Below are 11,454 nucleotides of genomic sequence, written 5' to 3'. Positions count from 1 at the left end.
GGAATATTTCTTGGAGTTGGCTGATCCCCTAGGCAAAAGTTAGTTAAGAAGCTTATGGGAAGTTGGGGATCGCCTCTGTAGTCAGCGTTAAATCCCCCACCTCCCGGTCATGACAGAGTCATGGCATTCTTGCGTGCTGATATTGCCGGTAGAGCATTTCCTCGCGTGATATGAGGAAGGATTTATGTTTCCACCTTGTCGGTTCGATGGAGCAACAAACTAAGGTGGAGCAACATGCAATGCTAAGCACTCAATACATCCTTACAGTGTGCGGCAATGCGTAGAGACATGGACTATTGCTAGACGCTTATCCGCAGCTTCAGCTCCCTCTAGTGCCAACAGCATATGAGTCTATACAATCCTATCAAGTTGTTGTGATGGCATCGTCTCATCTATTTCGTGGGCGCACACATTGTTTCTCTGCAGATACGAGATACCAGAAGTAGGGGATTATGCACGTTATTCAGGGCACCTAGACCTGTCCCAAAATCTCACATCATGCACATGTAACATCGACTGAAGTTTATCATCAGGCTCCGTCCTGACCTCAATCGTGATGAACGTCAGACTGCATTAACCTGTGCATCAAGTGACCCATTCTCGTCATTTTAAATGTTTGACTCGGAGCGTCGCGAGATTTTGGAGCGGAAAGACCGGTCACAATGGTCTCCAGGAGATGGACACCTCGCGTACTTGGAAGCGTGGGAGGACGGTATGATCTCAACTTCCTCTTTGCGCCAAGCTGAAGAGCAGGTACCATGCTGATTAGAAACTATTCGAAAGGCGATTTTGAAGAGGTGCCCGTTCTTGCTGGGCCTCTGGAAGACTTCGAAGTTGATGATTGGCTTCGTCAAAGGGGCAAATTTTCACCCGCAGGTCGACAGTCCCGTCCAAGGGCACAAGTCCGTATACTGCTATGCGAACGTTTAGGATTTCGACCTCTGGAGTTCGCTATGAGCCGTAAATCTTTTCTTTCGGTCGAACACGTTTTTGGGCTGCCCTCTGTGTCTCTACCGATATTGGAGGGGAACACAGGAACCCAACACGCTCATCTGAAATACAAAAAAGACTTGAGCGGTCGGTCGTTAACCTCGCTCGAGGCATTAGGTACGGGCAATGTAACAACATTTCTAGTACATGCGAGTGGTCAATTGATAACGTACTGCCCCAGTCCTAACAATAAAACAGCCTCAGATGTTCCAGCTTGGAAATCTAGGCATGGCAATGTCCCACCATTTTGAGACCCGCACAACTCTTGCCTTCATTCACGGCTGGGACATCTTCTCCAACAAGTTAAAATTCACCAAGAAACCAATTGCACCTCACATTGAAGCTATTCAGGAGATACTCAAGTCATCACGGAGACTCCTGTCTCATCCCCTACTTCTCCCCACCTTGTTCCTCCGACGGCATTTGACCAGAGCAGAGGACATGAGAAGGCAGCTGAGCTCCATGACAGCGGAAATTGAAAAGGCTATCGGGGTCACCCAGACAGCTCGGCTTTCCGGGAGAACCGTCCAGGATCAACGCATTGTGGAAGAAGTGAAGGCTATGGTCTTGGGCGAGAAGCCGAGGATTCACACGACCGCACGGATTAGCACCACGGCCACTGATGTAATCAATATGAAGGGGACTCTCGAGTGGGACGAAGAATACGTCAAATTTCTCCGCCGTGTCAATGACGATGTCAAGGCTCACCCTCACGAGGCACATACGCCCCCGGAGGCAGATCTGCAGCTCTGCGGCTTCATCGACCTTCTGGAGCGAGATGCGCAGTCTATCTCATCATATGCAACCAGGATGCAGTCCAGACTGGAACTTCAATTCAACGTGGTAAGAAATTTTGAAAGACATCGATGCAGTGAGGATCAAGAGTGAAGTCATCCATCATCGCTAACGTTTGACGCACGTCAGCTCTACAATCTCATCGCCCAAGCCGGGAATAGCCTCAATATGCAGCAATCAACACAAGCCGGGCAAGTCGCAGCGCAAGCCGGAATGGACAGCACAGCTATGAAGACAATGGCAGTGGTGACGATGATATTCCTTCCTCCAACCTTTGTAGCCGTAAGTCTTACCGCCTCATTGGATTGCCTTTAGCCTTGCTTGAGGTGCCCAGCACTGCTGGCATATATTCACGAAGCACCGCTGACCAGTTTTCTCGACAGACAATTTTTAGCATGTCCTTTTTCAACTGGCAAGCTTCATCGTCAAGCGGCGATGACGGCGGTGCCGAGCCCACCGTCGTGCCACAGTTTTGGATCTACTGGGCCGTCAGCTTGCCCTTGACCATCGCCATCGTGATTGGCTGGCGAGTGTGGTGGCATTTTCAGAAGGCTTATTATGAGACCAAGTTTCTGACACCAGAGGAGCACGTAGTCTATGAAGATAGACGCCGTGGCAAGAGCCGTGAGAGGAGCCGTGAGAGGAGCCGCGACAGGACTCATGACCCGAGGCGACGGCGGTCACGATATCAAGTATGACGATTCATACTTGCTATTTGGGCACTTGGAGGAATGTGCTTTCTTATTCAAGTATTTTTTCCCCTATAGTTGGAAGCGCGCATTCGTATTCGTATAATCCGTTGAGTCACGCTTAACACTTTTATGTTTGAGTGGCAGAAGCACTTGGCACCCATGGCGTGCTCTCAAGCACACTATATCTGAGATACGCCCGATACGCTGGATTGGTTTCTGCTGTGCCCTATGATCATCGGCGATATCTTTACGATTTCGTTACAGGATTTGATAAATTCGAATAGTAGAATATTCCCCAGCTTTTCTTTGAAAGTTAATTGCCTACTAGCTTCTGAGATCCGGCTTGAATCCTCTCCACATCGGCCTCGGCTTGCTTGTACTTACAGTTTGACCGAGACCATCTGCCAATGTGGGGCCCATCCAACGTCGATACCGGGGACCGGATCGAGAGCCGAGTTGAGTCACGTACCAAAGTTCCTTCTGTAGATAGCAAATACACATATAACATGGCCAGTTTTCTCTCAGCCTAGCTGAGTTTTCACGACTCATACCATACTTTATTCGTCGTCTTTCGTGGAATTCCAAAAGATAACGAATGCCCTACTGTGGGACTTGTCATTCGAAAGGCGCAACTCCAAGCAATTTACACAATCTACCCACGCGCTCCGCCAATAACATCATTCCGATATACACGCCTCAACCATGGCCTCACCCAGCACCGAAATGCGGGATCGCCGCTGGACGAGAGACTCGTACCTCATCTCGACAGATGCATCTCTCGTCTCCGTCACCCAACTCAACGCTGCATTCGCGTCGGAAGCCGTCTACTGGACCAAAGCCATACCAGAGTCCTTCGTGAGAGAAATGCTGGAAAACTCACTCTGCTTCGGCCTCTACGACACCACCACTTCTCAGAAAGAATCCAGCGGCAGCAGCGGCACCGAGACGAAGGAGTACCATCAATTAATCGGTTTCGCGCGTGTCGTCACCGACTTTGTATCCTTTGCCTACACCACGGACGTGTGGGTTGACCCCACGCTCCAAGGCAAAGGCCTGGGAAGATGGCTCGTGGGATGCGTGCAGGAGGTGCTCGAGCCGATGCCGTATTTGAGAAAGAGCGTGTTGGCTACCGATAGCTGGGACAAGTCTGTGCCATTTTATAAGCAGATGATGAAGATGAGCGTGATTGGCGGGCAGCCGGGAGGCCAGGCGATCATGCAGATGAAGGGGAAGGGGGCGCCTGGGTACACTGAAAAGACCGATTAAAGGCTCACTACTGCAGCAAGTTATAGACAATTGTATCCGGATTTAGATCTAGATATTTTCATGCACGCGCCGAGTATTTAGAAATATAAGCTAGACAAGATCTCTGCGTAAGAACACCGTTCTTCGAATGAGCAAGTTGCCATCCGGATCCTTTTCTGGGAACCCATAGAAGTTGTTGATGGTATGGATCAGTTTATATCCTCTTCTTTCATACCATGCATGTGTCGGCGTCTACGTGAAACCATCATGTCAGTCGTCTACAACTTGCAACGATTTTAAAGGAAACAGAATCAACTCACTGGCGGAAGTTTTCCCTGAGCCACAACCATGGACTCCTTTCTCAACTGGTCCTCCTTAGAGACCGTATCCAACATGAGTGTCTTTGCGCAGAGCGGCTCACTGGTGGCCATGCTCTCAACCAAGTCCATGGCGGCCCTGGCGATACCGCAGCTCTGCAGTGCGAATGACACGTAGAGGCTCTTGATCCAGTAGACATTTTCCTTTGGGATCGGGAGATTGAGGGGCGCCGCGGCGGGATTGTCGATGTCGAGAGAAATGTGGCCGACAGGGTGGAAGGATGTGCCTGTTGGGGTTCGCGGGGTTGCGCTGATGGATTCTGCTGTGTCTAAAATGGGGTTCTTCTCCTGTGGCACGAATGTGAGCATTGATGCACGCACGAGAGGAGGCTTAATGGGATTGGGATTAAACTGACTTTGGGATATTCGGCGATGTGCTTTGCCAGCCTTGCTTCTCGCTCAGGATCCTCATCTGCAAGTACCTGTGAGCGCGGTTAGTGGATGCACTGCTACAGAACATGACGTTCAATATGGAGATTGAGGAGAGATGCGCCAGTCTCAATGAATCGCTGTGTTTGGCAATTCGAATAGCACCCCCTTTGTGAAAGCAAAAACTTACAAGCCAGTAGATGCACTTGAATCCGGTTCGTTGGTTCTCCTGCCATTGCGGCACTAGGTCCGAGGCCCAGCCGCATGCTATTCTCTGATCTATCATTCTTGTGACGTGGTCTGGGGACTCGGGATCCCAAGGGATCAATTCAACTTTGGCTCTTGACATTGTGCTGACACTACCTCTTGCGCGCCCAATCAAAGTGGTGAAATGTCTTTTTGAATCCTTAGTCAAAGCCCGGTAGGAAGAACACAGGGATTACTGTCGGTTTGAATGAGAGGATTGGGGTTCAGCTTTAAGTCAAGAAAGTGCACTTTGAAGGAATGTCGTGACGGTGAGTCATTAAGTAGTAAAATGTAGCCTAATTCCTCCCGGATTGTCAGACTCTCGCTCTCTGAAGATTATGTTCGGTTGGAGCCGGTCGGCGGGTCTGGAAAACACCTAACTCACTCGGCCGGCTTCTTGGAACTTTCTTCGGCTTCGGTCATTAGAGACGGGGAACCAGGGAAGGATACTCGAGCCGACGCGTTACATTAGCGTTTGTGGGGCGCTCAATGACACCATCATCCCACGCGGGTTATGGGTGGACGGAGTAGAGAAAGACCGTGAGAAACAGCTCAACAGTACGCGTCGGGCGCTCGTAAATCGTTTTGGGATGGCCCTCAAGGCAGTCAGTTGGGCAGTGTAGCACTCAGATCGAGGGGTAAACTGGTTGGCTGCTCGCACCTAGGGGCTGAAAGTATCTTCATGCAGGACAATGTCACTGGTGCTTACATGTATCAACGAACCCTTGCTTTCTTAACGATTGACTTCATGTCAAGAAATTTGAAGATGCTTGTTAAGATGTGATTGATTATCTTGTAGAATCCATGTCGCTCCCCAATAAACAAAGTAGCCACGATTAAACGCCCCCTTCCATTCTATCCGGTCATGCAAATGTTATGCTAAAGTCTACTATGGAGGCATCACCCACGACCCGTTCGAGAACCAGGTCCCGGCCTGTGTATAGTCTAGCGTCACACCGTCCTTCATGTACGCAAATCTAAAATACTCGGGAAGCACCATCTTGGCCTTCCTCAACCACACAAACTCGTTGTCGACGGGGCCATCGGCAAAATAATACCGGAACCGCTCGACGTCGTTGACTAGAGCGCTGATACCGTCAAACTCGTTGGCGATATTTGGCGGTACGAGCCAGCTGAAGGTCACACTGGGCTCAAAGGAGCCCGTGGAGAAGATTGGTTTCGCAATTTGCGGGAGCAGCGAGTTGAAGGGGCCGTCCTCGCGCAACTCATCGGGCGTCTGAAGAACCGAGTCGAAGCCCCATCGCGCGATGCCGTTGACGAAGAGGCCCAGCAGCATCCCCTGGTAGAACAGAGACGTCCGCGTCTGCATGCTGGTACCAGGGAGCAGACAGAATGCCATGATGTAATGGTGCACGCGGAGGTCCACGCCCGGAATTGAGACGCCGACAATGACGGCAGCCAGGAAAAGCGCATAGAGCGCAAGAAACCGAGGTAGTCTCCCCTCGAGCCAGAAGAAGTAGACCTGCTTGGCCATCACAAAGGTCAGGATGATCAAGATGAGAGCCAGCGCGGGCTTGGCGCCAGGCTGGTGCTCAATGTCGTGTGCCGTGAGGCGCTGGATCGGCATCCATCCAAATGTATAGTTCGACAGCGCGCCGAACCAGAACCCTCCCAACCAGAGCGCTGTCTTCTCGAACTGGGCCCTCAGATCCGTAAGCGTTCGTCGGACGCAGAGCCGGTAGAGCACGGCGGCGCAGAAGAGAGCCGGCAGGAGGCGGCCGGTGAACTTGGAGATACGATCCGGTAGGACGGAGGCAGCGTGCCGCGATGCTGTGGGCGGATCGGAGCCGAAGCTAACATGAGCAAAGATGCCGACAAAGGAGACGAAGAACTGCCACGCCGGGCTCGTTGTGAAGAGGGAGAAGATGGAGGTGAAGAACATGGATGTCGGTAGGAGAGCCTGGCGGGGGTCACGCTTGCCGCACTGAAGGGACGGGTCCGAAGTGAGGTTGTACGACAGCGGGAAGTACGAGTCAAACGGAACGGTCTCGACGCCGTTCTTAGTCGTGCTATTGAACCCTGCGTGCTGGCCGACACGATGAAGACGGCCGCAGCCTCCGCTCAGGTCCGTCACGATGCCTGCGTGGATCGCTGAAGCGCAAATCATGGAGTCGCCGCGGTAGATCTCGTCGCCTACGACCAGCGGCTGGTAGACGATCTCCCGGTCACCGACGGCGTGGGGGTTCAACAACTTGTGAGCCATGCAGTTTGCCGGACACCTGAAAGAAAATGAAGAGTTCGTAAAGGGCCTGCAGTCGGCACCGTCAAGCCCGCACCCATTCTTGAAGCGCCAAAGGGTGTCGCCGCAGTCCAGGTTAATGACTTCCCTACCGAGCCTATCCCTGATCGCCCGGGACGACGCGAGTGGAATGGAGAAGGCGACGGCCCACAGCGCCAGGAACACGGCAACGACGACGGCCTTTCGGCGCGGCGTCGGCGCCACGAGGTCCAGCAGACGCGGCGGCGCTTCCTGGACAGCGGGCAGGACGGGCCGGATAGTATGTACGCGCGGCGGTTGAGGTCCGGCGAGGCAGTGCCGCTTGTGGGGGACGTGAGGGCCGAACTTCTGCTGCGAGAGCAGCGAGGGCGTGCTGGATGTGCTCTCCTCGAGCTCGTAGCCTTCTTCTCCTTCGGCTAGGAACTGTGCCTCCTCGTCGGCGCTCCGGCGCGACGACGCGTCATAGTCGTCGTCCATGTCCTTGAATGGGCGGTCCCCGACGCGGGGACCATCGCCGGCGCCCATTCTGTCTTCAACCTTCACCGATCCCTCACTTGGCCCTCTCGCCTCGTCTGTCTCTCGCGCACCTCCCAGGGCGTGGTCTCTCTCAGATTAGGCGTTCACAGAGTCAGTCTATGAGTACATATGAGTACGTATGTGCGATTGACTGAGTGAATAATGTAAAGGGTCTGAATTGAAAATCGACCAAAAGTTGCTGACAGATGACGTGTGGAAAAGCAAGGCTGTGTCTTTTCCCTCTCAGCTCTCAGGGGGTGGGAAGATCCCGAACAGGCAGCAAAGAAACAAAGGAAGACAAAGTGACGGCCGGCGCTTAACGGAGGCGACGTGGTCGAACTTTAGACTTTCAAGAGCCACAAAAAGGATAAGGCCGCCATCAACGAACGCCTCCCAAAAGCCTCGAAAGGAGCTCCTTCAAGGGTGGAAATTAGTACGGTGATCGGAAGGATCGGAGGGGCGCGCTACGCTCAGGAGGGGGAGCCGCCGTGTTTGCTGTCTGCCCAAATGCCACGCTTCTCGAGTCCCTTGCCCTCGCTCTACCGCTCTTCCAGTCCTTTGCCTCCTCTGTGACACGAGCGTCAAAGCTTCTTTTTCTCTTAAGGGAGACGAGACGCCAAAGTGAGACAAACAGTGGAGATGTTTCCAGGGATCTGCTGCGGTTAATCGGCGCCGTCGGGGTGCGCTTCCTTTGGCTCCCCTGCTGCCATGTTTTTGTCTGAACCACTGGGATTCCATCCTTTGTTAAGCGAACAACTGTCAACTCCTAGACTCTTTCGACTGGTTCACAAGACTCTTGAAGAATCCAAGACGACTCTCAAGTCTTCAAAGGACTGGAGGAGAGAGCCTTGCAATCGTTTTCGGTTGGATTTCCCGAAGCCAGCGACCTGAATCTGGCTTACTCAATCTGAAACTAACAAGGGGCGCCTTGGCCAGGGTCTCACAGGGCAAATTTTAGCTCAAGATGAGACTAATATAGCTATCGATACGAATCGGCGGTGAGTCGGGGTGAAGAAATCAAATCAAAGCAAAGCAAACGAGGGCAAATCTCGGCCTGAGAGCCCAAACGTCGCCCTCATCTTGGGAACTTTCAGAGTGACACTAACCGCGAATGTGAATACTGAGCCTCACTTCAGCGGCTGAAGAAGCCTCAAACCAAAAGAACGGATGGCCCCGAGGCACCAACGGAGCGTCGCTACCGTGGCTTCTAGCGTGCGGTCCAGCAAAGTCAAATCTCCAAATGACATCAATTGACTTTGAATCTGCATCATAATTTTTTTGAGTAGCAGAATCACTTACCTACCACAGTAGTCGATGATAAGATTGGCATAATGCAGTACTTGCACAGGCATTCCTAAGAGTTGGGACACTTTCACATGGTCACGGGTACAGATCCCGCGTCTCTGGAAGATATTAATGTGACAGTTCTCTCAGGTTCAGTTCGGTTAGCTAATGCTGCTTCCCAATCATGGCATCAAAAATCGAGGGGCTTGACCAACTGCTTCTACAAGGTGGCGTGGCAGCTAGCCATAGGGACCTCATGTCCTGGAACATTCTGTCGCGCGCTCAACTTAATTACTAATATTCATCCGGTCGAAGGACCATGTTCCCGATACTACCTCGTCTACAACTCTGCTCAGATGTCACAAGTATACTCCATCGTCAGATCAACCCGGGGAACACCCTCGAACCCAGCAGGAACCGCATAAGACACGTTATAGTACCAGTGGTTTCTCAACTGCTGCCCATAGGAAATCGGCAGCTTGTCCAACCCTGGGGCTGAAACATTGACGCTCAGGCACGGCAGCTCTTCCAATCCGGTAATCGTCTTCCCGCCCAGCGTCCACGAAGGCGGAATCCCGGATAGCGCAAACGTGAAAATATCAGACCCTTCCTGCGTGCTGTTCGGATATGACACGCTGAGTGACCTCTCGCCCGCCACGGCCGAAATGGTCGATGCCGAAGGGTACAGCAGGAAGAAGCCGATGTACGGGTACGGCGTGTGCAACGGGTCCGAAGCCCAGTGCACGATCGCCGGCACGAACTGATCCCCGCGGTTCTTGGTCTCCGCAAGCTCCTGTCCACCGATCATGAGTGGCGCGCTAACCCACGACGTCGTCGTGCGCGTGGCGTCCGAATCCAGTTTCTCCTTGACCTCGCGCGTGATGGTGCGCTCGCCGGCCCAGGGGCCCTTCGCCTTGAGCGCCGCCGCTGTGCTGTTGGAGATGTGCCGGGCCACTGTGTCGGAAACCAGCGCAATCGCCGCGCCCTGAGCTGCATCGAACAGCAAATCGCCCTCGCCCTTGGGCGGCTGAGGCCCGTACTCGCGCCCGAAGACGGCCCACCAGTACATGGGCAGAATGGATGAGTGCTTGGTCATGTCGCGGGTGTAAGCGCGGTCATAAGGGCCGACGAGGTTGCCCAGGTAGGGGTTATAGTGCGCTGCAATGTCATCCCACAGCTTCGTCAGAATGTACTCGGCGTTCTTCGTCAGTGTTGCGTTGCGGGGACCATAGGCGATGTTGGCGGCTAGAGCCCAAACGTCCATGCCGTAGTAGTTTGGCGCATTGTACTCCCCAAGGGTATTTGAGCCGTTAGACTTGAAGAGCTCAAGCAGCTGGGACCCTTGAGTGTTTGCGAAGTTGATAAAGGTTGCGTTGCTGCGACGGGCGCCGATCCAGCCTACTGTAAGGGCACGCATGAGGCCCGGGTTGGAGTATCCCAGTATGAGGTTATCGCCTTCGGGGTAGCTACCGTTGCGCCTCATTGCGCCAATGGCTTGGATCTCGAGCGCATCTTCAATTTTCTTGACGAGGTCTGCGCCAAGGAGATCAGAGTAAAGTTCGACGTCTTGTACTAGTTGAGTCCTGAATCATGTTAGTATCATTGGATCCTTGTTCGTCCTCGAACCCTTCCAAATGCCATGATGTTGGACTCCTTCAATGTTTCAAAGACTCACCCTATAAATTCTCTCCAATTTGGGTCGTAAGTAGTCTAGATCTGTGGTCAGCGGATTGCGTCTGGGTTGGCAACCACCGCTTTTGCACTTAGATTATGCTCACATAGATCTTGGGAGGGTACAGCTCAGAATCCGGCGTTGGGTCCGGCTCGTCGGGCGACAGCTTGAAAGTGCCATACCACGCCGATTCGTGGTCCGAGGTCATCTGGCTCGCCAAACTACATCATAGTCCACAAATTAGCACTCTCAACCACTCTGAAACTCTTCATCCAACCGACTGACATGTTCTCAATCGCCGCCTTTGCGTTCTCCACGTCGTCGCCCTCATTGCGATGGAGCAGACCCGCCGTGTACCAAGCCGTGAAGCGGACGGACCACGGACCCTTGTCTTGGTACCAAATAAGGTTGTACGAGTCGTCCCATCTGGAGTCCTGGACCCCCATAGAGAAGTCGAATAGACTTTGGGCATCTAACAGTAGTGTAAGTCAATCTGGACTACCTACTTGATATCCTAGATTTCTTCTATGTCTCTGGCGTTTACTTACTTGCGGAAAGCTTTGGCTTGCTGGCCGCGGCGGACCCTAGCGTTGCGCCAGAGGCCACAAGCGAAGCGACAGCTAACTTGAGATGCATGGTGCTTGTAGGAATACGATGAGAAGTACGGAGCAAAGCCGGGAAACACTTTCCAACCTGACTTATCCATCGCCCTGCCGTCTCATGCCAGCTACTATATACCGAAAGTGACCCTCAGCGATCACATAGTGGATATCACAGCAAGTCCATAAGGGAATTGATCAATTATTCCGTTCACACGCGAGCACCTAGCCGGGGGTAGATCACCACTCATCAAGAAACACCATCATCAACCCCTCACGCCAACCTCACTCAGGCTTCCTCGACCGAACTGCTCCTAGCCTCCCTGGCCTCTCTACAGGTCCACCAATCACAGATACCATTTTCAGCTCTACAAACCCCGGTCCGAACCGGGCCGGAACCGGTGGACCATCACCGTACCCCGGGCGAGGT

General features: G+C 53.0%; 5 protein-coding genes across 5 annotated transcripts; 2 read left to right on the top strand and 3 right to left on the bottom strand.

Annotated features, from left to right (window-relative positions):
• Positions 1 to 612: 612 nt before the first annotated feature.
• Positions 613 to 2,483, top strand: CPAR01_12761 (uncharacterized protein; the record flags this gene model as incomplete). The annotated part of the gene is made up of 5 exons (XM_060497016.1): positions 613 to 712; positions 784 to 1,107; positions 1,172 to 1,833; positions 1,915 to 2,067; positions 2,112 to 2,483. 5 exons carry the CDS (start codon positions 613 to 615, stop codon positions 2,481 to 2,483), a joined length of 1,611 nt encoding a protein of 536 aa, XP_060344549.1.
• A 696-nt stretch (positions 2,484 to 3,179) lies between these two features.
• Positions 3,180 to 3,743, top strand: CPAR01_12760 (acetyltransferase; the record flags this gene model as incomplete). The annotated part of the gene is made up of 1 exon (XM_060497015.1): positions 3,180 to 3,743. One exon carries the CDS (start codon positions 3,180 to 3,182, stop codon positions 3,741 to 3,743), a length of 564 nt encoding a protein of 187 aa, XP_060344548.1.
• A 90-nt stretch (positions 3,744 to 3,833) lies between these two features.
• Positions 3,834 to 4,817, bottom strand: CPAR01_12759 (uncharacterized protein; the record flags this gene model as incomplete). Its single annotated transcript, XM_060497014.1, has 4 exons — positions 3,834 to 3,974; positions 4,043 to 4,387; positions 4,456 to 4,521; positions 4,659 to 4,817. 4 exons carry the CDS (start codon positions 4,815 to 4,817, stop codon positions 3,834 to 3,836), a joined length of 711 nt encoding a protein of 236 aa, XP_060344547.1.
• A 786-nt stretch (positions 4,818 to 5,603) lies between these two features.
• Positions 5,604 to 7,478, bottom strand: CPAR01_12758 (LCCL domain-containing protein; the record flags this gene model as incomplete). The annotated part of the gene is made up of 1 exon (XM_060497013.1): positions 5,604 to 7,478. One exon carries the CDS (start codon positions 7,476 to 7,478, stop codon positions 5,604 to 5,606), a length of 1,875 nt encoding a protein of 624 aa, XP_060344546.1.
• A 1,627-nt stretch (positions 7,479 to 9,105) lies between these two features.
• On the bottom strand, positions 9,106 to 11,061 carry CPAR01_12757 (uncharacterized protein; the record flags this gene model as incomplete). Its single annotated transcript, XM_060497012.1, has 5 exons — positions 9,106 to 10,336; positions 10,429 to 10,463; positions 10,532 to 10,646; positions 10,711 to 10,897; positions 10,974 to 11,061. The coding sequence occupies 5 exons, from the start codon at positions 11,059 to 11,061 to the stop codon at positions 9,106 to 9,108; spliced, it is 1,656 nt and encodes a 551-aa protein (XP_060344545.1).
• Between the last annotated feature and the right edge of the window lie 393 nt (positions 11,062 to 11,454).

Source organism: Colletotrichum paranaense, assembly GCF_030867605.1.
Source record: "Colletotrichum paranaense strain IMI 384185 chromosome Unknown Scaffold_11.1, whole genome shotgun sequence".
Taxonomy (NCBI): Eukaryota; Fungi; Ascomycota; class Sordariomycetes; order Glomerellales; family Glomerellaceae; genus Colletotrichum; species Colletotrichum paranaense.
The sequence above is the reverse complement of the archived record's forward strand: the minus strand, read 5'-3'. Positions and strand labels throughout refer to the sequence as shown.